This window comes from Scaptodrosophila lebanonensis, unplaced genomic scaffold (genome assembly GCF_003285725.1).
Source record: "Scaptodrosophila lebanonensis strain 11010-0011.00,11010-0021.00 unplaced genomic scaffold, SlebRS2 tig00000024-arrow-pilon, whole genome shotgun sequence".
In the NCBI taxonomy this organism is placed as follows: domain Eukaryota; kingdom Metazoa; phylum Arthropoda; class Insecta; order Diptera; family Drosophilidae; genus Scaptodrosophila; species Scaptodrosophila lebanonensis.
The window spans coordinates 22460451-22484880 of record NW_022060538.1 but is presented as its reverse complement, the minus strand read 5'-3'; the positions used below and the strand labels follow the sequence as shown (position 1 = coordinate 22484880).

At 42.6% G+C, this 24430-nt stretch overlaps 4 protein-coding genes across 7 annotated transcripts; 2 read left to right on the top strand and 2 right to left on the bottom strand.

The window, feature by feature from the left end:
• The first annotated feature begins 82 nt into the window (after window positions 1–82).
• Window positions 83–15732, top strand: LOC115620393 (probable ubiquitin carboxyl-terminal hydrolase FAF). 3 transcript variants are annotated; one of them, XM_030513605.1, is made up of 20 exons: window positions 83–422; window positions 1405–2042; window positions 2945–3093; window positions 3153–4411; window positions 4475–5074; window positions 5783–7072; window positions 7167–8538; window positions 8645–9059; window positions 9119–9434; window positions 9498–9651; window positions 9713–9863; window positions 9930–10238; window positions 10964–11075; window positions 11135–11244; window positions 11308–11659; window positions 12215–12474; window positions 12533–13124; window positions 13193–13624; window positions 13992–14172; window positions 14705–14883. In XM_030513605.1, the coding sequence occupies exons 2-20, from the start codon at window positions 1777–1779 to the stop codon at window positions 14731–14733; spliced, it is 8349 nt and encodes a 2782-aa protein (XP_030369465.1). In that variant the 5' UTR covers window positions 83–422; window positions 1405–1776; the 3' UTR covers window positions 14734–14883. The 3 variants fall into 3 exon arrangements, with proteins under 3 accessions (XP_030369465.1, XP_030369464.1, XP_030369463.1); XM_030513604.1 differs by lacking the exon at window positions 13992–14172 and having other exon boundaries at window positions 87–422; window positions 12533–13109; window positions 14705–15732; XM_030513603.1 differs by lacking the exon at window positions 13992–14172 and having other exon boundaries at window positions 88–422; window positions 14705–15732.
• Window positions 15733–16179: 447 nt separating this feature from the next.
• LOC115620401 (methylcrotonoyl-CoA carboxylase subunit alpha, mitochondrial) lies at window positions 16180–18980 on the bottom strand. The gene is made up of 7 exons (XM_030513617.1): window positions 18855–18980; window positions 17966–18743; window positions 17399–17905; window positions 17050–17341; window positions 16804–16991; window positions 16572–16743; window positions 16180–16509 (listed from the first exon to the last, which is right to left on the bottom strand). Exons 1-7 carry the CDS (start codon window positions 18899–18901, stop codon window positions 16376–16378), a joined length of 2118 nt encoding a protein of 705 aa, XP_030369477.1. The 5' UTR covers window positions 18902–18980; the 3' UTR covers window positions 16180–16375.
• A 259-nt stretch (window positions 18981–19239) lies between these two features.
• Window positions 19240–20887, top strand: LOC115620411 (tether containing UBX domain for GLUT4). 2 transcript variants are annotated; one of them, XM_030513632.1, is made up of 2 exons: window positions 19240–19254; window positions 19365–20887. In XM_030513632.1, exon 2 carries the CDS (start codon window positions 19372–19374, stop codon window positions 20773–20775), a length of 1404 nt encoding a protein of 467 aa, XP_030369492.1. In that variant the 5' UTR covers window positions 19240–19254; window positions 19365–19371; the 3' UTR covers window positions 20776–20887. The 2 variants fall into 2 exon arrangements, with proteins under 2 accessions (XP_030369492.1, XP_030369491.1); XM_030513631.1 differs by lacking the exon at window positions 19240–19254 and adding an exon at window positions 19290–19303.
• Window positions 20888–22521: 1634 nt separating this feature from the next.
• Window positions 22522–24424, bottom strand: LOC115621024 (prolyl 4-hydroxylase subunit alpha-1-like). Its single transcript, XM_030514544.1, has 7 exons — window positions 24219–24424; window positions 24010–24161; window positions 23795–23948; window positions 23039–23738; window positions 22933–22977; window positions 22708–22873; window positions 22522–22646 (listed from the first exon to the last, which is right to left on the bottom strand). The coding sequence occupies exons 1-7, from the start codon at window positions 24422–24424 to the stop codon at window positions 22582–22584; spliced, it is 1488 nt and encodes a 495-aa protein (XP_030370404.1). The 3' UTR covers window positions 22522–22581.
• Between the last annotated feature and the right edge of the window lie 6 nt (window positions 24425–24430).

Below are 24430 nucleotides of genomic sequence, written 5' to 3'. Positions count from 1 at the left end.
CGAGTTAGCATCTCGCCAAAGAACTGAACTAGTTTTTTTGAATTACAAATACAGCTCGCTATTAAAATCGTACATGTTTGTGAAAATTATTAAAAATATGAATATAATCAAATTATTAATTAAGTTAAACTAATTTTAATTGATTGTAAAGTAACTGCAAAATATAAACAACAAAAACAAGTCTTATTCACCACTACCACCACTTAGCGAGACGCCATTTTGTCTATCGGGCCGGCTGATTTTTAAGCTTAGGAGACAAAAATAATTAGTTTCAAATAGTTAGTGCTACAGTTATTAAATTATAATTCGCCATTATTACGTCAATATCGTGTGACTGCATCCAAAACTGCGAACAGCCCGCCAGCTTTAAAGGCATCGCGAAGAAAACGAAAAGGTTTTTTTTAGGGCGGATCGCAAAAATGGTGAGTTGTGCAAAACGACTACGCGAAATTCGCAAATACAGCGACGACGGCTGTGGCATTGTATATGCTGCTGTGAGAAATTGACCAGCAAAAAGCCAAACTTCTATGGCCTTTGAGCGGCATTGGGCTGCAACCATATATTTCTGCTAGGACCAGTTATCAATTGGCGACCTGAAAATTAGTTTTCGTACGCAAAATTCACCACCCATTGTCATCATCGTCATTCTGATTACATTCCAACTCCGTCCCTGCCACTGCCCTACAGCTGCTGTCGCTGCACTTGTGCGGGTGTTTTTTTTTTTTTTTGTGCGCTGGTTGTGCAGCTTATATTGAAGCGAGGGTGCTTGTGGCAGGGTAACAGACTTGCCCTTATTGAAGTTGGAGTGGCCGCTTGATTTGTGACAACAATTTCCCTTGTTGTTGTTTATATGCGAGCGGATCCCGACATAAATTGCGGTAACCACTTAGGAGGGGGTTGTGGGAGCGACGTGATGTAATTTTGGGATACCGCAAAACTGTTCTTTGTTTCCCAAATAAAACGAAATATAATAAATAAATGAGAATGAAGAGCACAAAACAAAAACAACATTCAATTCAATTCACACTGCCGTCATATATATACATATGTATGTGTATGTACATGCATACATATGTACATACACATATTTAACTTACATATGTACGTATGTACATACATACATATATGGGTAGTATGTATGCATTGAACGTTGAGAATTCATGTGCGTTGGAACATTTATTGCTCGCACACGCTGCTCCTCTTCGTCTATTAAATAATATTGATTTTTCATATTCCAACCAACGAACCAACACTCATGCCACTCTTTTTGCCTTCGCTCTATTTCTTTGCGTGTGTATGTACATACATATATACATATTTACTTGCGTGCCTGCGCGAGTGTGTGTTTTTCGGTCTCTCTTATGCCTCTCATTTTTATTTCCTCTTTCTTTTTCTTCGTTGCAGTTTATAGATTTTTGCAGTTGTGACCGCTGAGAAGGAATATGTAAACTAAACGCAAAACGCCGCGAACAGCAGCAGCAGCAGTAGCGAGAACAGCAACAATACCAAGAACAATTCTTGGGACCATAACACCTAAGAAGGCAGCGGCAACGGCCACTTTCAAAGCCTCACCAAGTTGCCGATACGGCACAACAGCACACCAACAGTGCCTACTCAACACATACAATAACAGCGAAATCGCCCCAAGCCGCCCAGCAAAAAACTGCTGTTCCAAAATTAAATCACAAACTCTACGGAGACGCAACAGCAACCCATTCTGCATTTGCACTAAAATTGGTGACAGTGACGTCGCAGGTGGAGCTGCAAAGCGAAATTATGACGTTCGATACACGCAGGCATGGTGGTAGCCAGACGACGAACAGCAGCAATACAGGCACCACTAGCACAACGACATCGCTTGTGTCCAACAGCGGCGGTGGCGGTGGAAGCAATTTAGGTGGCGACTCTGGGAATAGCAACGCGAACAATGTTGGCGGTGTTAGCAGTCAGGAGCAGACCCCGGCTGCCCAAAGCACAGAAACGTCCACGGCGTCCTCGACGTCCTCGACGATGCCATCGGTGGAGAGCAATGTCACAATAGTGTAAGTTTCGCTATTATAAGGGGGTTGTTGCTACACAGAGTATGGGGCATAGTGGCTCTGCATGATTGCGGCTAATTTCGTTTGTTATACAAACTTGCAAGCTAATATACATATTGTATGTATGTACACACATACTTATAGTACAAAGCAGGGGCTTAGATCGTCAGTCCGTTAACTTTATATGACAAGCACATTAATACATAGATACATATGTACATATGTAGGGTGTGTAAAACGCCTAATTCTCGGTGACTTGCTCCTCGCTTCCACCTTTATGCGTTGCAAATGGGTTGCTTTTTGTATCGTTTTTTGCACATATGTATGTGTGTATGTATTTCTGTTTACTTTTGCGCAGTTTTTTTTCTATCTGCTTTTTTCTTCAGTTTGCCGACTGTTGTTAAGAAGGTGGAAGATCCTATTGAGCACGAATCCACTAAATAGAGAAATATATCAGCTGTAGTTAATTAAACAATAAACTAATACTCATATATGTATGTATGTGTTAAAGAGAAATGAAATGGCTATTCGTTTAATGTGCACAGCTTTGGGTCAGCTGATTGCAATACACACATAGATGTACCTACATACATACATATACAGATATACATACAAGTATATAAAATAGTACTGTTGAGGGTGTTGGGAATAGATTTTAAATGGATGGTATTTCATTTGGGGACGATTAAAAAAATAATTCAAATATTATAAATAATTATTGTCATTGGTTGGCAATAAATACAAATATTTTCCTGACCAAGGCGGATGAAATTTTAAAAAATGATAATACCAGAACATCTGCAATACATGCATATGCATGTATGCGGGAAAATTTAAATACATACATAGTATAATAATGAACAAATATCGCTCATCTAAATCAATTTTACTACTTTACTACACAGTTCGCCGGAAAAATTGATATCCTCATTTCCAACCGCAAAGTTACGTTCGCTGACACAAAAGATTTCAAATCCGCGATGGGTTGTGCCTGTGCTGCCAGAGCAGGAGCTAGAAGTACTGCTGAATGCCGCTATAGATTTAACTAAGGCCGGTGAGTAGATCAAAATATGCACTAATTTTACGGCGTATCATTAACTTTCAACTCAACAGGTGTCGACCACGACTGCGAACCTTGCGTGGAGTTCTATCGCAATGGATTGACTACATCCTTTGCAAAAATACTCACCGACGAGGCTGTGAACTCGTGGAAGTACAACATACATCATTGCATTCTTGTATCCTGCGGCAAACTGTTGCATTTAATTGCCATACATATGCAGCGCGACAACCCGTATCTGCTCGATCTATTGGCCATTGTGTTCGATCCGGATAATAAGTTCAATGCGTTTAACGCAGCACGTCAGCCGGAATGCTTTGCGCTGCCCGAGTGCATTTGGGGTGTGCTGGATAGCAATAAGATGTTTGCAAAACCGCCGCCTGAGCCTAAGAATCCTCGCGGTTGGCTGGTTGATCTCATAAATCGTTTTGGTCAACTTGGAGGCTTTGACAATCTATTGGAGCGTTTTAACAGTGGTCTGGAGCTTCTGAAGCGTAATCAAAACAAGGCGACTGTGGCAGCAAGTGAACTGACGCTATCGGCAGGTTCGCTCAGTTCTGGCTCTAAGAGCAGTGTTTGCACGAACGAAAGTGTGTCGGGACAAGACAATCGCCTCACCCTAGCACTAATACACAGTCTGCTGCGGCCATTCGGCCAGTGCTATGAGCTCCTGACACCCGCGACTATAACTAAGTATTTTATGCCTACTTGGAATGTGATGCTGGATTTATTAGACAGCTTTAGCGATGATGAGCTGAAACGTGAGGTAAAGCCTGAGGGACGCAACGATTATATCAATGGCATTGTGAAATCGGCACGTTTCCTGGCCAGCCGTTTGTCGGGTCAGGAGGAGTTGATTCGAGATTTGGAAATGTTTCGCCTTAAGATGATTTTGCGCCTGTTACAGGTGTCCAGCTTTAATGGCAAAATGAACGCACTGAACGAGATAAATAAAGTGCTCTCGTCGGTGGCCTACTACTCCCATCGATCCCAGCCATTGCCGCATTGCCTGCCCGATGACGAGATGGATTGGCTGACTGCGGAACGAATGGCTCAGTGGATAAAATCATCGGATGTGCTTGGCATTGTGCTAAAGGACTCGCTGCATCAGCCGCAGTACGTTGAGAAGTTAGAAAAGATCATACGCTTTCTGATCAAAGAGCAGGCACTGACGTTGGACGATCTTGATGCCGTTTGGAGGGCTCAGGCCGGCAAGCATGAGGCTATTGTTAAGAACGTGCATGATTTACTAGCCAAGTTGGCCTGGGACTTTACGCCAGAGCAGTTGGATCATCTCTTCGAAGCGTTTCAGGTTAGTTTAAGCTAAGCTTTTATTCGATTTTCTAATGCCATGTGTTACTATTTTACGCTACAGGCGAGCATGACGACAGCCAACAAACGGCAAAGAGAACGCCTGCTCGAACTAATACGTCGCCTAGCCGAGGACGATAAAAACGGCGTGATGGCTCAGAAGGTGCTCAAGCTCTTCTGGACGTTGGCCCACAGCCAGGAAGTACCTCCGGAGGTGCTCGACCAGGCATTGGGGGCCCATGTTAAGATCCTGGACTACAGCTGCTCACAAGAGCGTGATGCGCAAAAGATAATCTGGTTAGACAAATGTGTGGGCGAGCTGAAAAGCGGGGATACGTGGGTACTGCCTGCTCTGCGGTTGATCCGTGATATATGCTGTCTCTATGACACGACTCCCAGTCATACACCACGTACACAAACAGGCACCAATCGGCAGCAGGTCATTGAGCGACTGCAAAACGACTACTCGCTGGTCATACTGGTCACAAATAGCCTCACTTCTTACATGGAGAAGGTGCGCGCCCTGGTTAACGAAACGCCAAGTTTGGAGGGCAGCAGCATATTGATTGACGGCAGATTTCCGCATCATGCCCAGATCGCTGAACGCTTAGAGTTTCTCAAGTTCTTGCTCAAGGACGGGCAGCTCTGGCTCTGTGCAGATCAGGTGAGCCTCGAAATCTTATTCATGTTTAACTCATACTTAGGCAATAATTATGTAAGAAGAACGGTAATGAAAGAGTTGGCAATTTATGTGAAAAAATTGTAGGTGTACTGTCTGCATCTTTAAATAATTGTTTCCTGGATTCCGAAACGATGTTCATTTTCATAACTCAAAGTTCTTGCAAACGTTATTTGCATATTTTTTATACCCTGTAGCCAAAGGGTAAATGGGTATATTAGTTTTGTGCGAGCGTACATGTAACACACAGAAGGAGGCGTAGCAGACCCAACAAAGTATATATATTCTTCACCAGGATGACAAGCCGAGTCGATATAGCCATGTCCGTCTGTCTGTCTGTATGAATGCAAGGATCTCAGAAAATATAAGAGCTAGAATAACCAAGCTTGGTATCCACATTCTCCTACGCCTGCGAAAGTGCAAGTTTCTTCATTTTTCCCGATGCACCCCCACTTCCCCGCTATTCGCGATTTTCTATAACTCCTGTTATTCTTGGAATTTTAAGCTTACATTTGGTAGTCACATCCAGTTAGTGAATATATATCCGTATCCCAAGTTTTATTATGATCAGGCTTCACCGCTCAACCGAGCGGTATACCCTTTGGGTACAGGGTATAAAAATAGCTTATCTTGGAATAGTAATGCTGCCCGATGTTTCTTGTACTACTGTAACCGAATGGTTTTTTTTTGCAGGCAAAGCAGATCTGGCATTGTCTGGCTGTAAACGCAGTCTTCGCCGCAGATCGAGAAGAATGTTTCCGCTGGTTCGGTAAACTAATGGGCGAGGAGCCGGATCTAGATCCTGGAATTAACAAGGACTTTTTTGAAAACAACATATTGCAATTGGATCCGCATTTGTTGACGGAGAGCGGCATTAAATGCTTTGAGCGTTTCTTTAAGGCTGTCAACTCCAAGGAGGATAAACTCAAGGCTATACATCGTGGTTACATACTGGACAATGAAGATCTCATTGGTAAGGACTATCTGTGGCGTGTGATTACGACAGGTGGTGAAGAAATAGCCACAAAAGCTATCGATTTGCTGAAGGAGGTTTCCACGGCACTCGGCCCGCGCCTACAGGAAAACATTGCAGACTTTCATGAGATGTTTATTGGCGAGTGCTGCTCGCGTCTACGCAATCATTATAGCAACATTCTGATTTTGGGTAAAACGCTGGTAGAGGATACCGTTAACCAGGCGGACAACGACTCGAAGGACAACAAGATGCGTTTCATAGAAGCAGAGAAGATGTGTCGCATCATGAAAGTGCTGCAGGAGTATATTAAAGAGTGCGATCGGTCCTTTAGTGGGGACCGGGTGTATTTGCCGCTTAGTCGTGTAACACGCGGTAAAAACACTAGCCTTTACATTCGTTTTCAAACTCCAGGAAGACCGATAGACGACATTGAGATTATTACGCATAGCAACGAGACAATGGCTGCATTCAAGCGCAACCTACTAAAACGCATCAAGGGCTCGTCCGCGACCAACATTAAGGTGGATCTGTGTTATACCAATGGCGAGCTTATCGAAGTGTCCGATGAGATCAGTCCGCTGTATCAGTATACCATACGCGATAAGATGATACTAACGGCCAAGTTGACTCCAGTGGGGACGGGTTTGGCTAGTAGCCCCGATTCCTCCAGCGATTCAAGCACAGGATCTCCACCCCGGCCTTGTCCGGATATGCAGCGAGTCGAGTCGGAGAGCACGCTGCCTGGTGTGATAATATCACAGAACTATCACTATACGGAGTTCTTCCTTAAGCTTTATCAGCTGGGTAGTGATTTAGAACACGGCCGTTTGCGCGATAGTGCCAAGGTGCTGCTTCACTTGCTGCCCTGCGATCGCCAGACCATGCGGATGCTGCAGCTAATGTGCCGTGTGCCAACGGCGGAGCAGAAGGACATTGTTAAAGAGGAGGATGCACTTAATGTAAGCGGAAGTAGCGGGCAAAGCACTTCACCACCAGCCAGCGAAATGGTAGGTTTATTTTCACATCTATGCTCACCAAAGCACTTTGTTAATATACTGGGTGACTTTATTATTTCATTATTTATTTATTATTTCATTGCAGTTAAGTCCTGAGGACTGTACACCAGAGCAGATGTTCCTGCATCCTGCGCCTGCTCAGGTGCTTTATAACCTGAGTGTGCTGCATGGCCTGTTAATACCTGCACTGGATCCGCTTGGAGAGTCCGCGCTACAAATACAGTCAGCCTGGATGCACTCCGGCTGCGCACACTTTGTGCTTGAGCTTCTGACAAAGAACAACTTTCTGCCCAGTGCCGATATGCATACAAAACGTGCGTCCTTCCAGGTCGTTTTGCGTCTGGCCAAGCTGTTTCTCTACATTGTGGGCTGTGTGCTAACGCGGGTCGGTGATGAGCCGCTTATTTGCGATTATGACAATGGGGCGCGCTCTCAAGTTGATATACTCAAGCAGAATTTCCCAACTTTACCGAACAACTCGCACGGAACGTTGCGTGCAATCTCAGCGAAGTTAGCCGAAATACTGGCCACGGAGATGCTTTCGGCGAGCCATGAAGGGGAACGGTGTCGTGCGTTGTTCAACACAACGTTGCAGTGGGCTTGTCCCGACATCAGCACGATTAAAGCAGTTGTACAACTGGCCTGGGCCTCGTCCTGTGGTAATCTGCAGGCTCTGGGGAGTAGCAATGAGTTTGAGGACGATGTGATCGTACCCGATGGACAAGACTTTTCCATGTGCAAGGAGGCATTAGAAGTTCTGACGGTTGCATTCATCCTTAATCCAAATGCTAACGAAGCTTTAAGCAACGATGCGAATTGGCCCAAGTTCATCACGTCCATTGTATTAAAGAATCCGCTGAGACACGTGCGCCAGGTTGCGTCTGAGCAGCTGTTTTTAGCCTCCACCTACTGCGCTGGAGACAGGCGCCCATTCATGTACATGGTCAATCTACTGGTGAGCGTGCTGAAAACTTTAGTGCCGCAATACGAGTCGACGTGTGCAGAGTTTTTCTCTGTGCTCTGCCGCACGCTCTCGTATGGATGTATCTACAATTGGCCCCTGCAGATCGGTGAAGGCTTGTTAGCCGACGAGATAAAATGGCTGCAAAAAATTCGTGAAAGTGTGAAGTTGACCGGTGACACGCAAGTGCACGAGGAACTGCTCGAGGGTCACCTGTGTCTGGCCAAGGAGCTGATGTTCTTCCTTGTGCCCGATGCAAAGGCGCAGTTGAACGAACTGATACACGAATTGATCGACGATTTTCTGTTTACGGCGTCGCGAGAGTATCTGCATTTACGTAAACAGGGAAGTTTGCGACAGGATACGGTTCCCCCACCAGTCTGCCGCAGCCCCCACACGATCGCCGCTGCTTGCGATCTTCTTATAGCTTTGTGCCAGCATTGTGTTCCTAATATGAAGCTACTCACCAATACACTAATCGATTTCGTATGCACGGGTAAGTCAAGTCTAAACTGTTTAATATATTATCTCATATTTTTAAAAAGCAGACTTTAAAAATAAAATATGTCAAATTCAATATTTTATTTGTTGTGCTCACACAGACACTGATCCGTTGCGCGAATGGGATTATCTGCCACCGGTGGGTGCCAGGCCAGCCAAAGGTTTCTGTGGACTCAAGAACGCGGGTGCTACATGTTATATGAACTCGGTTCTGCAGCAGCTCTACATGGTGCCTGCCGTACGTGTTGGCATTCTTAAAGCGCACGGCGCGGCAGTCAACGAAAACGAAGACTTTAGCGGCGACTCGGACTTAACGGGCGGCGCGCTTACTTCGGCTTTCTTTTCCTCAGCAGCAGCGGGAGCCACATCCTCGTCTGGAAGCATTAATGAGGAAGGCGGCGACTTGCGTAAGAACTACCATGTGGTCATACTGAAGCATGTTCAGGCGATATTTGCGCATCTTGGGCATAGCGCTTTGCAGTTCTATGTTCCGCGTGGTCTCTGGACGCATTTTAAGTGAGTATCAACTGAGAGGTAAGAACTGCGCCAAAAAACTCATTATTCGCACATTGCAGATTGCAAGGTGAGCCTGTGAATTTGCGCGAGCAACAGGACGCAGTGGAGTTCTTTATGTCACTCTTTGAAAGCCTGGACGAAGGTCTTAAGGCGCTCGGTCATACGCAACTTATGAACGCAACGCTGGGCGGCTCGTTTAGCGATCAAAAGATATGTCAGGAGTGCCCACATCGTTACTCCAAAGAGGAACCATTTAGCGTATTTAGTGTCGATATTAGGAATCATAGCTCATTAACGGAATCTCTGGAGCAGTATGTCAAAGGAGAGCTGCTCGAGGGAGCTGATGCATACCATTGTGATAAATGTGATAAAAAAGTAAGTTAACTGGCTACTGTTAAAAAAGTTAGCACCTTAAATGTGTCCTTTGGCCAATTCTAGGTAGTTACCATAAAGCGGCTATGTGTCAAGAAGCTGCCGCCCGTGTTAGCCATACAACTGAAACGCTTTGAATACGACTATGAGCGCGTCTGTGCGATTAAGTTTAATGATTACTTTGAATTTCCACGTATCCTGGATATGGAGCCTTACACAGGTTTGACCACAATTCCTATAATTCCATTGCTATCTTAATTTACGCCAATTTCTCGCTTCAGTTTCTGGCCTAGCTAAGCTGGAGGGCGAAGTAGTGGAAATAGGTGATAATTGTCAAACAAATGTTGAAACAACAAAATACGAACTAACCGGCATTGTGGTGCACAGCGGGCAGGCCTCTGGTGGCCATTATTTCAGCTACATACTCTCAAAGTAAGTTAATCAAATGATATAAATTATATTATATTTTCTACATATAATTTTCTCGGACTCTTTCAGGAATCCAGCAAATGGCAAGTGCCAGTGGTATAAATTCGATGATGGCGAGGTAACCGAGTGTAAAATGCACGAGGATGAGGAGATGAAGGCTCAGTGCTTTGGAGGCGATTACATGGGTGAAATCTATGATAACAACTTAAAACGTATGCAATATCGACGCCAAAAGCGCTGGTGGAATGCCTACATGCTCTTTTATACGCGCTGTGACCAAAACCCTGTACAATTCGACCCCAGTGTCGAGCAGTTGTCGTTAACGGAGAGCCGTAACATGGTGTTGCCCCTGCCAAAGCCCATCGAACGTAGTGTAAGGTAAGTAAACCTGTTAATATATATAAATGCACATATATCTAGTAGTTCAAGACAAGCTTAATATAGTAACTATTATATAAATACTCATAATCACAAATTGTACCCATACCACTGTATGTATGTACTTGTATAAACGGATTGCTGACAGCCTGCAGAGTATATTTATTCGTTTACCAAAAAGAGTATAACCGCAAATTGTCGGTATTTATACTCTGTACATGAAATGTACAAAAGTATATTAGGTTTGCGCGAGCTGAAAAATGTAACAGGCAGAAAGAGGCGTGGCAGGCCCCACAAAGAATATATATTCTTGATAAGCATGACAAGACGAGTCGATCTAGCCCTGTCTGTCCGTCTGTGTGATCACCTAGATCTCAGAGACTAAGAGCTAAAGACACCAAATTTTATGTGTGTACGCTATACGAGTTTATTTTATTTTTTTAGGCAGGTACGAATTGCTTGTAATAGAACCAAATACTGCACGTAAGAATTGTTTTTGGTTGGTATTTTTGTTTGGAGCTTTTCGAAAAACGACTGACTTAATGATTGTCGATTTGTGATTATGATGCAGACTTTACTTGAATAAATATATTATATAAATGAAAACAGCTTTGAAGCTTTATTAAATGGAAACAATTGGAATCTTATTAATAACAAATATTAGTCTTAGGACTGGCAGTTTATTTTAAAAAATGTAAATGATTTTTTGCTTTGGCTCTTTTCAGACATCAAAATATACGCTTCCTGCATTCGCGTAGTATTTTCTCGGTGGAGTTTTTCAATTTCATCAAAAAGCTGGTCAGCTGCAGTATTCCGTCAACGCGCAGTGAAAAAATTGTGAGCATACTTAATAGTCGACCTTTGAAATCGCTTTATTATTTAATTTTTCCTTTCAGACACCTGCTGCTGAAGAGCTTTCGTTACTGGGCGTGCAATTGGCTTCGCAGTTCCTTTTCCACACCGGTTTCCGCACGAAGAAATCGCTGCGTGGTCCCGTTATTGAATGGTAAGTGTAGATGTTCTTTTCGGCGTTTTACATCACAATGCTAACACCATATATTATAAACAGGTACGACACCCTCTCACATCACATACGTTCTTCATCATTGGTGCGTAAATGGTTCGCCAACCATGCGTTGCTCTCGCCACCAACGCGCTTGGGCGAGTACATATTGATGGCACCCTCCCCAGAGGTGCGAACCGTGTTTGTCAAACTGGTAGTCTTCTTCTGCCACTTTGCCATCAATGACGAGCCACTAGTTGGTTATGAAGGCACCAATCTGTGTGAACAGGTGCTCATCAACGTGTTGCGTTTGCTGAAATCTGAGGCTGCCGACTATGGAAAGCATTTGCCACACTACTTCAGTCTGTTTAGCATGTACGTTGGACTGGGCACGCGGGAAAAGCAGCAGCTTCTGAAGGTGAATAGCAATCATTGCTTATCAAAGCAATGCATGTTGTGATTCTATCATTATCAATAATTTCATTACGTAAGCGCTGCGGCTCGCACTTTATACTTTACTTCATACTTTCATATACAAATTTACAATTTACCGGCGACCCGATTAATCTCCAGTTTATTGGTTATTCTAAAACTCTGTGTTACAGAGACAATCAATCGCTTATACAATACCCTTCAAATTAGTGAACAGTATACTGGTTTTGGCATAAATGGTGCCCAAACACTCGTTCATAATTGGAAATACCGTTTATACCATTAAAAAGGTTCAAGTTTATAAATAAAATTCAGACGAAAAGTTTCCAATCAAATATAAAGAAGCATGCCTTACAACATTTGCGTAAATAATAGAAGTATAATAAAATTATAGCGATATGTATTAAATTATTAATGTTCTTGCTGACAATTTTTGAACAAACTTGAACATTAGTCTAGTATATCATTAGAAGTAAAAGTAACTAATTTTTGAAGTGTTATACCAAACACATTACTCACTTAATTGTTATGTATTTTCCAGCTAAACGTTCCGGTACAATTTATGCAAGTTGCTTTGGACGATGGACCTGGCCCCTCGATAAAGTACCAATATCCTGAGTTTAGCAAGCTGCATCAGGTAGTCTCGCACCTCGTGCGCTGTAGCGATGTGAGCGACAAGTGCCAGAGTTCCAATCAAAATGCTCGGCCTTTGCCCAATCCCTTCAAGGATGCGGCTATTAGCCAGGAAGACTTAACACCTCTATCCACGGAGTGCATGGACATACTGTTCAATCGGACCGGGTAAGCTCAAAACTAGATATTTTCCGAATAAATTGTAAGAATTGTTTTTATTTGGCAGTTATATAAAAAAAGTCATTGAGGACACAAATGTGGGGGACGAGGGTCTGAAGTTGCTGCAGTACTGCAGTTGGGAAAACCCGCATTTTTCGAGAGCAGTGCTCACGGAACTTTTGTGGCAATGTGGGTTCGCTTACTGCCACGATATGCGGCATCATACCGATCTGCTTCTGAACATACTGTTGATTGAGGACTCGTGGCAGCATCATCGCATACACAATGCCCTCAATGGAGTCGCTGAAGAGCGTGAGGGACTGCTGGAGACGATACAGCGCGCCAAGACACATTATCAGAAGCGTGCCTATCAGATCATCAAATGCCTTACACAGCTCTTCCACAAGTCACCGATTGCACTGCAAATGCTGAACTCAAATCCGACCATAACGCGTCACTGGACCATTGCCGTGGAATGGCTACAGGACGAGCTGGAGCGGCAGCGTGGCATAGGTTGTCAGTACAATTCATATTCGTGGTCACCGCCAGCGCAGAGCAATGACAACACCAATGGGTACATGCTGGAGCGCTCGCAGTCCGCAAAGAATACGTGGTCTATGGCTTACGAACTGTGCCCGGAGGAGGTGAGCGAGAAAACGGTGCCTACGAAAACAACTCTTTAAACCTATTTAAAATATTACTCATGCTTTGCTATTTTATGTTGTAGGATCAGGAGGAAAACAACGAATCAGACCTAGAGTCGAACGACGACAACAAACAGGAGCATCAACCACAACAGTCCCAGCAACAACAGCAACAAACACAGGCAGTGAATGAAAGTACGCTCGAGCAGGGGCAGAACAACAAGTTAGTGACGACTGGCGTCTCCCAATCTGCTGGTGGCTGGCCAGCCCGAACTGATAGTAATGCTATACCACGCCTATCGCGACAATTGTTTGGGGCATACACCACGCACCATACGACGGGTACGACGATTAGCGTAACTCCAAATCCCACCAATGTAGGTGGCTCCGCAGCTCCGTCCAGTGGGAGTGGCGCCAATAGTGAGACGGAGAGTAGTGCTCAGGATTCGACCGTTGAGTCTAATATAAACGGCCTTACGAATAGTCTGGATCACCTTGAAATCTCAAGGAAAACGGTAATTAGATTTTATGAATAGATTAGACAAAATAGGTGTATAGAAGACCCATAATCGTGAGTTCACAGCAAAACGAAAGCGGATTTTAGTACTTCGAACTCACAATTTTAAAGCAAACATAAATTCAGAAATGGTGTACAGGTTACGAAAAGTTGTAACATGTGCTGATGCTTAAATCGATGTAGGTATTAATAGCAAAGTACTTGTACTTGAAAATGTATTCTCTCGACTTGTTGATTTCTAATTTGCTTTCTGTGGTTTCTTTTTTCACTATCCCCTCTACTGTCTACCCATATTCTTTGCGTGTTTCTTTTGTTATTTTTATCCTGTCGCTCTTTGAATTTGTGCTTGGCAGATTCAGGGGCAGGGGCGAGTTCGAGGCAAGGGAACTAAATTGCCGCCTGCGTTGCATCACCACCTATTGCCAGCCGAGCTGGTAATGCCGTCACTAAAACAGCTCCAATCGCAACAGCTACAAAAACAGCAACAACCACATCCACTACAGTCACATCAACAACAACAACAGCAACAACAAAAGCATCGACAAGGTGGTGTTCAAAGATATACTAACTTCTGCAAATCGTCTAATTTCATTTGCCGCCAACTTTAGTTAGCGCTGTTCTTCACAATCCAAATCGGCTTTTTTGAATATGTTTGCTGGTAGATTCCTAAAATTGGCATAGATGCACGCTTACAAACACAATTTGACTGCAATTTGACACTTAATTTTCTTTAAAAACGACAATGGTCAGCTTCCAAAAGGCTTAACGATGTTTAAATGCTTCCAGTTCCATAGATAAATATTTGTTATCAGGACTGCTTTGTACGCAAGTCTGCTGTCGAAAGCAGCCATTGATAACATCATTAATATTATGATATGTAAATAAACGCCTCACACGCACACAACTCATGTTTCATGCATTGAACATAATCATTAATTACGGGCACACACTGACGTTGTAGCTTTTGAAAGCTTGCTGGTGATACTTCAGTTATTTTATACTCTTCAGAACTTAGATTAGTCGTTGGTACTACTGCTCCCGGTACTATTCAGTGTTCCGTTTTCGTTTGCATTCACAGGAATATCGCAGGATAAATCGATTACATAGGACGCCTAGTAAAGGAGAGAGTACAATTGCAACTGCAACAGCGACAACAGTAACAACAACAGCAACAACAACGCCCACAGCAGACTCAACAGCGATCATTGCAACAGCAGCAACAGTAACAGCGGCAACAACAACTGCCACATCAACAGAGCCAACCACAACAACAACAACATCAGCAACAGCAACAACAACGGGATCGACTGAGCTATTGGATGAGTGGAGAAAACTTAATTTAACATAAACATTAACAATGAATGATTTTCTAAATAAACTGTAATCGCAACAATAAGATGGAACGCAATATGATCATCCATAGAGCTAAATATGAGCTCCTGCCCAGAAAAAAAAGAAGAAAAATGAGACTTGAATGGGTTAATCAAAAGAAAGAAATTATGTATAAACAACAAAGGATGTTCGTAAATTAAAGCATGTATTCGAAAACTGTAACTAAGAAGCAGAGTGATGGTTATGCACGTACCAACAAAAGTGTTGAACAATTGTAGCTTCAAATTTCCTAATATGTATACACAAATACCGAAACGCCTTAAGTTTCACGTTGATCGTACCATATAATTTGCTCTATATTCTATATATTTAATGTAATGGGCATTGTAAGCAGCAAAGTTACAAGAACAGAAAAGGCAAGACCACAGGAGCTGCTCAAAAATGTATTTGCAAAAACCACAGACTACAGGATTAAGTAACAATACCGTAAATGTTGCACAGTTGCTGCTTCAGGTGTTTTCAAAACTATTTTTAATCAGGTTGCCCGGATGCATGCGAGTCAGATTTAATGGAAGGCTTTAGCAGCAGTAGAACAGTATAGAAAGCGAAAGATAATATATAAAACGGACTAATAAAATCAGAACGAAAACTTGATAATTATGTTTATACTTTATATATTTTAATTAATTAGTGTTTTGTATTAAGTGAAATTTGTTAAACATTTATTAAATTATTATGTTTTAAGTTGCAAAATAAATGCAAAAAGAAAGCAAACAGCGCCAGATCCTTGACGTTTTTTACATATGCAACAACAATATAAACAAACGAGTCCCAAAAATTCCTGCAACCTTACTGAAAATTACATACAAATTTGTAATTTCAACTTCTGTATTTACAAAAATATAGCATATTCTAAAGTGTGTGCGCGAAAAGAAAAAGTTTATAATAACACATTAATAAAAAAAAATGAGGTTAATAATACAAAGAAACAGAATTTTTTAAATTAATTAAATTCTGTTATACATATATACAAATCAATAAAAAAGTAATCATAAAAAATTGCGCTTTATAAATATAATGAATGATCAAAAGAACTCAATTTGAATTTTACTAAAGTCTCATCCTGTTTAAGATGGTTGGCTCTGCAACGATTTTCTGCTTTATCGCCGTTTGTTTTTGCTATTTGGTGAAAAGGGGAATTAACAAATTCCAGAAATAAAATTATGGAAATGCATATGTAATTTTATTACGGTAAAGCCCAAGGTACATCAATAGCCAATTATATGGCATTACAATTACAATAACATATGCTAATCAGACCCAACAAACTTAACAAATCAACAAAACATAAAAAAGGAATTCAATTCTTTATGTAAATAAATGCATATCTCTGGTACGTGAGGACATTGGCTCAGGTCTAGGGGGGAGTCGGATCTTCGTCTTCGAATGTTATTACAGCTGCACCTTTGGCCACATTGTCTCCCTCGGCGCCGCCTATAGATTTGATGATCGCATCTTTGGGTGCCTTCAGAATGTGCTCCATTTTCATAGCTAGGAAATATGAGGTTAAGATATGATTTATGATATACTTATGTATGCGCTAAGTAATTTACCAATTAGCACGGCCAGACTGTCGCCCTTTTTGACCTTATCTCCTGGCTTTACCAGGACTTTCTCCAACACACCCGGCATAGGTGCTATGACTTTGGAGCCGCCGCCACCTAGTGAATCGTTCTGTGCACTGAGGAACTTGGGCTGAGCAAGCTCAAAATCTAATTTACCTTGCTGCATTGAAAAGTGAAGGTTATTTTGAATTTATAACCAGTTCAGTCAAAACCGAATTACCTCTAGAAATAGTGAAATGCTTTCACCGTCGATGTTGGCATTAAACGTTGAAATATCATTATCGATGTTGGCACGTATTTTTAAACGAGTGCCGTCCTGCACGCGCGTAGCCTTCACCACTTGCCATGCACATTTGTCTACCCGTATTTGCATGGCGTCGTTATCATATTTTACTTCAACGATGTGTACTTAAAAAGGAGGAGATTTCATTTATGAAATATATAATAAATGACTCCCGATTTGTACCTTTGTCGCTAGCCTTTAGGGTGTAAGTGCGAATCAATGAGTAATTAATGCGCGCATTCTGAGCGTCAGCGAAGGGATCCTGCTTATTCATAGCATTACTGTTGGCAACCTCTATTTCATTGAACACCAAAGCCAGAGCTGCTTGACTCAACTGCTGAGATGTAACGGCAATAGGTGGGAAGAGTGTATCGAAATGCTCGTCAATAAAACCCGTGTGCACGTTGCCCCGTTGAAATTCGGGATGCGCGGCTAAATCAATAAGGAAGTTTATGTTTGTTTCGAGACCAGCAATCTGTAATATCGCGGACCTTATTTAGATGCCCCAATGAGTATTAAATTACCGACTCACATTGTATTCACGGAGGCGCGCAATTAATGAGTTGAGCGCTTGAGTGCGATTTTCACCCCATACCACTAGTTTGGCAATCATTGGATCGTAATGAATGGACACTTCATCGCCTTCGCGAACGCCAGTCTCTATGCGCACCTCCGGGCTGGGCAGAGGTGTAGCCAGATAGCGCAGAGGTCCTGCTCCGGGAAGAAAGCCACCTCTTGGATTCTCAGCATAGATCCGAGCCTCGAAAGCGTGTCCGTTGCGTGTTATTTGAGCTTGAGTAAGCGGTAGCGGCTCACCCGCAGCAATGCGAATCTGCCACTCAACCAAATCCGTGCCAGTTATCATTTCGGAGATGGGGTGCTCCACTTGCAGGCGCGTATTCATTTCCATGAAGTGGAACGACAAGTCTTCTTTGTCAAGTATGAACTCAACGGTGCCCGCTCCGACATAACCCACTGCTTTGGCCGCACGAACGGCAGCTTCTCCCAATTCGCGACGCAAGTCCTCTGACAAGCCGGGCTGCAAAAAAAACCCGAAATGCTGAAGAGTGTGTGTCCCAAAAAATGTCAATTTACTCACCGCTGGCGCTTCTTCGATTACTTTCTGATGGCGCCGCTGCACCGAACAATCGCGCTCCCACAGATAGACGGCATCGCCATACTGATCAGCAAATACTTGCACTTCCACGTGTCGAGGCGAGCGAACGTAGCGCTCCAACAAAACCGAACTGTCGCCAAAGGATTTTTGTGATTCGGTACGTGCGGAGTTCAACGCTGTAATGAAGTCTTCAGGATTTTCGGCAATCCGCATGCCTTTTCCACCACCACCTCGGACGGCTTTAATCATAAGTGGAAAACCGATTTTTTGCGCTTCAGCCTTCAGGCACTCATCCGACTGATCTTCGCCGTGATAGCCATTAATAATGGGCACACCGGCTGCTGCCATGATAGCCTTGCTGGTGCTTTTTATGCCCATGTCTCGAATGGCAGAGCTGGGTGGCCCCATAAAAACTATGCCTTCCTCTTGGCATAGTTTAGCAAACTCCACCGATTCCGAAAGAAAACCATAGCCGGGGTGTATTGCTTGGGCACCAGACCGTTTGGCGATCTCCAGAATTCGGTCCCCGCGCAAGTACGATGAAGCCGACGCTGCTTCGCCAACGCGGTAGGCTTCATCCGCCTGAAGCGTATGAAGCGCATGCTCGTCAGGATCTGAGTACACTGCTACGGTGCGAACTCCAAGCTTACGGGCGGTGCGAATTACACGACAAGCGATCTCTCCGCGGTTCGCAATTAAAATTTTGTTTATCGGTCGCACTATTGGAACGGCCCTTTCCTTAGCTGCAGTGGCGAAAAACCTGCGAAGCAGAAATTGTTTATGTAACATCAGTGGCTGCTACTGACGAACGGAATTATTTTATGTGGCAAAGTAGCATAATTCCAAAACATCCATTGCAGTTGCTGTTTACCTTGCTGGCACGCCCACCCCGACATTTCGTAAAATAAAAGCGTACATATTGTTTACGCTAAAATGCAAACCGGGCTATTAATTAGTCGTCACCTGTTGTTATCACAAGCGCCCCTCGCGCATTCAGTATTCGTGTTTTGGTTCTATTTTGAACCAGATCCATAGTGCTGTGCCGTTCAATTTAGTGATGTGAAATTTTTATTTGGTTTTCGAGACAATTCATACATTTATCAAGTCGAAGTATTCTAGGAAGTATTTAATTAACCGATTTTTATCAGTAATGTGTTTTATTTGTTCATTTTTGAAAGGTGACGTTCCTCAACTGAAATATGGTGACAAAAAATTGCGATCGCAATTGGAAAGACGATGAACCGTCGATTAAGTACTAGTTTATTTCGATAGTAAGTAAATTTGTTTGAGCAACAGTGACCGGCAAAAAGCAGGCGCTTGGTATGTTTTGGCACATTTTATACGTAACATTGTTTAATTTAATTTCATTGGGCGTTTGAAGGATAAGGATGGATAAGCGCGTAACGGTGCTGCTGCCTAATGGCCGCCGTCAAAATGTGAATGTCTCTCCTAACATGACTCTGCTGGAGATCTTGGAAACAGCTAGCGCGAAACATGGTTTCGATAGTGAAGAACACTGTCTAAAATTTCACAATAAGGAAGTAAGCCTGACTCAGCAGTTTCGTTTCAGTGGTCTGCCAAACAACTGTGTGCTAGAAATGGAGCCCACTGAAAAGCGACGCACCGTGGGAAATGTCGTCGTTTGCATACAACTGAGCGATGGTTCGCGTGAGCAAGGGGAGTTCGGTCCAGGGAGTACTTTATGGCAGGTGGTATTGAATCTGTGCAGTGCACAGATGGACTCATATGAGAGTCCTGTTATCATTTACATGCGAAGCGAGGTGATTGGCAAAGAACAGATGCAGCAAACAACACTTAAATCGCTGGGAATATTGGAAGGCCGCGTCATGATGCGACTAATTGATAAGAAACCGGAGGAACTGAGAGTTCAGGCGAACGTGTACAAACCTCCTGTAGTAGAGTCGAAGCCAAGGGTAGATGACGACCAACCCAGTACGTCTAGATCGGTCATGGGAGGCGGGGGTGGCTTTGCGCTCACAAGTAACATGGTGAAGTCCCTCAAACGAACAGCACCGGAAGGCAATAGCGCCGTTGATCCTAATACTAATGATAATCAAAAAAACGAATCGGTGGATGAGCCGGAGCGGCCTAAAGCTGACTGGGGTAGTGGCTCAGGTTACTCGATGCATCAGCCGAAACAGTCTGAGCTGGACGATGACCAGGAGGAAGTCTCGGATCAAGCACCACCTGAGGTAAACGTAATTGGCCCGCGTCATGCGGTTCTCTTCTCTCTAGATGCATCAAAAAAGCAAAGCGATGAACTGCCCGATTCATTCTTCGATTTGACAGTTAATGATTTAAAAATGGTTCTGCGTGACCTTAAACGCACCTCATCAGGGAACGAGGACGCACCGTTGTTAACGGCCAAGTTGCGCGAACTTGAGCGGCAAAAGACCATGTTGACCAAGTTAAATCAATACAAGGATTGTGTGCTGCGCATCCAGTTTCCCGACCGTTTCGTTTTGCAGGGCATCTTTAAGCCCTACGAACAGCTTGAAAGAGTTGTTTCCTGGGTGCGTGAGTTTCTAGCGAACCCAGTAGAGCGGTTTCAACTCTTCACTATACCGCCAAAAAAGGTTTTGCCCGCTGAGGAAACGCTGTTAGAGTTAAACTTTGTTCCCAACGCAGTACTGCATTTTGCCTATGTGGAGGAGAATTTAAACACTGACAACCATCGTTTTATACAGGATAAATTTATTGATCAGTTGACGTCAGAAGAGGGCGCTCATTATGCAGTTATATTATATCGCACTAAAGTTTCTCCCACCTAGTTAAATCTGGAGTTAGCGGATGGTGGTTATATGTAAATCATTATGAAAACAGCTTTCGTGATATTAAAGGAATCCGTTTTATAATAAATTAATCAGCAGAATTTCAATTTCAGGGTATTGTACTATAGTTTAATGCGAATCTATGTAAGACATAGCAGAAAAGGTGGCAGACTCTCCAAAGTATATATGTACATACATTCTTGATCAGCGTGACAAGACCAATCGATATATCCATGCCCATCTATCTGTCCTTATGAACGCAAGGACCTCTGAAAGAATAAGAGCTGGACTATTTTAACTTGCTATCAAATTTGGCAATTACATCCGGTTAGTGCTTATGGGTCCGGATGTCATGTATTATCCGATAGGTCAATGTTAAAGAAAGTTATAACTGGACAGAGATTACAAAAGCTCTGCCCTTAGCGGTTGTTATTCCTGTTTTGAGTCAATTCTGTACCGTACACATACTCACGCAAAGACAGACACATGCAGAGACATAAATGGACATAGGCGCATCACCAATTATGAAGCATAATTAAATTAAATTAATTAATTAAATTTAGAAAATTAAACTAATTGAATTGAGTACAGGCTATTTAGGAGTTGGAGTTGTCCGATTACATTCTTGTTTTTTATGTTAAATTAAAAAAAAATTTAATTTAATAAACTTAATTAAGATAACTTTAAAAAAAACCTAAAAGCACAAACTTAAAAAAACAAATTTCAAAACGCAAACCTAAAAAATAAATTTTGAATATATTAAAATTTAAAAATTAAATGAAAATAAATTTAGCTAAACTAAATCAAATTAAAAGAAATTAATTTTAAATAAATAAAATTTTTCACAACTGTGACACTATAATTCACAACCAGTTCACACAGGTCTTGCATGGTGTCACAGTTCAAAAGCGAGGTCAAGTTATGGGGGCTTACAGTTGGTCTTGATGGTCGTTCGTACAGAGTGGATCTGGTCATTGGCCATTGGGATGGGTCAATTCCTTGCTCTCAAGACGTTACTGAAATGGGTATTTCCTGGGACTAAGGTGTCCGTTGCCGTTGGATATATGGTTTTTAAAATCTAAGTCGGGTGGGCGCCCAAGTATTTGTACTTGTTGATTTACTCTAAAATGTGGCCCTGCAAGGCGCGCCAGAACCACGTTCGCATGTTGTGGCGCACTTCTTTGCGGTAATCACAATCTTCCGGAGCTTCGCCCACATTCCGGCGCCGGAATAGTCATGAGCAGATCCTTTGGATCATCAAACGATGAAGATCGCAGTGGCCATTAGGTAGGCGTAAAGATACTACAGTATGGAATTCCAGCTCTGACAGTGCTGACACTCGACTCCGCTCCGCTAGATACGTACTACCCAAGAAACTTGAGGCCAAAGCTTGACGAGTGAAATTGATATAGCCATGTCCAACTGTCCGCCCGCCTGTCTGGGTGAAACGACTGGCCCATATTGCCCAAAATTGGTATGTAGATTCTTCTTATCCCGAGAAGACATAAGTTTACTTTTTTCCTTCTATTTAACTATCAATAGCCGATTAAGTCGTATTAATTAAGTTAACTTTATTAATTGTTATGATTAAATTAAAGTCCTTCGCGGTTCTGATTCAAAGCATTAAACTGATGCCACTTTAGATGTCTACACATGAATTATTCAAGAGGGGCTTTATATTACTTGGAAAAGTGCCAGGAAACTAGTAAAGTATTGCGATCCGAATGGCATTCTGAAAAAAGTAAAGTGGCCCATTATATAGGTATGTTGCAATCTTTTAATCATTGTGAAATGGTAAATTTCGAGCTATACAATCCTGTGGCATGGCAAATTGAACATTTGAGCGCGTTCCGTAATCCATTTTGTAAGCACTGAAAGATCGATGTATTTTAAAATAATTGACCGGCTGATATTGTAAAGCAAGTTTCTCACCATATTTAGAGCCAACAATTACAGGACAAGCAGCGTGGAACATTCTAGTATCGACTTCACCATCATTTTTTATGTTATACCACAAAACTGCTGAGCCCTTCTCTGGTGTGATAGTTAGATTAAGTCTTGGAAAGATAGTAGCGCCTCCTTGGTCTACATCTCCCAACTTCAAGAGAAGCAAACAGCTAGACGCATTACAGACAGATATTGTATGCATTCACTTACGAAGAATAGTACAGTGGCTATGCGATCTCCATTCTCACTCATATACTGGAATGTAGTTTTAAAAGTGTTACTTTCTACATGAATTTGTTGTTCAGTTTTATTTTACCTCTGTGGTTACATTCTGGAAATCCCAGTGCAAGTGATAATGGCCACCTATACCATAGTGAACTAATGACAGATCATCGCTACCTATCATGCTAAGTCCAGACATGTCGGTTAATCGTTTATGAATACGAACGGTTGCGTTAATTTCATCAGAAGGATAACTTAAATCTTGAGATGAGCGTTGAGGACTATTCTGGTTATCTCCCACTAATGAAGGCAATAGACCAGATGCTTTACTGAGTATCTGGACAATTTCGCTCTGGTAGACGACATCGTGAAACATTACTATGTAGGGATCGCTACTTAGCTCTTCCATTTTTAATGGCGCGATCCGAAGAAATGGAGTTGTCGTGGTGTTGTAGCGGCAGTGAAGATGGATGGGACGGATAAAAGGGGCGCGGCAAGCTTTTTTGATGGACACAATTTTTCCGTAGTACTGCTCTTGTGATGGGGTTTCGAGACTAAGTGGATCCCTGGTGGAGTTTAATAGGCCATCGTCTATTTTGTTACGCTGAATCAGCAATTCTCCCAAATATGTTTTTATGCTGGATAAGTTGAACGCGAACATTTCGTACAGCTTTTGGTGAGCATTATCGTATACCGCTAGTGCCGTGTTGAGCCAATCTTCGGCGATGTCACTCATCCGGTTAGCCTTTGCAAATTTTCCGAGTGCAAAACAATCCATAGCCGCAAGTCTGATGCTAGAGATATTTATATGTTATAATTATATTAGTGTTCGAAGCTTTGAGGTACAAACTTTGGGTCTGAATGGCCAGCTATCAAGCCAGCGGACAGGTCTGAAGGTTTCAGGTTATAATAGGTTTGCAGGGTGGTAATCGCAAGGGAGGCATCTCTCAGATCTTTAGCGGTGGGCAGTTGGTTTCGCATGTGCTCGGCAATTTTGATTTGTGCTATTTAAGGTATAAGATTTTATTATCCATTTTTGACCATAAAACAAACTTTTAAAATAACCATCTGATTCCTCCCTATATATAAAGGATGCCCATTTATTCCAATCTGTATGTAAGCGTCGGATGAGTGCGAACGCATTGAGTGGGTTGCCGAGGTATTTCTCATAATCATCATTCATTAAATGATGCTTAGCTCGTAAAAAGGATATTGCTCTAAAAGAAAGGATTACATTTTAGAAAATGAACATAGGGTTGATAAAATTCACAGACTGTTGGACCACATTGTGATCATCCTTTAGCTTTGCCACATAGTCGCCTAAATTTTCGATCAGCTTGTCCTCAACATCTAGAAGGCTTCTAAGAGCTGTTATCGATATAGCATATGATTTCTCTTGAACCTTTGCAGTAGTCGTGCTTACGCAGAAAAAGCACACAGTAAATGTGCCTAAGAAAGCAATCAATTCTTTTAAGTTCATTAGGGG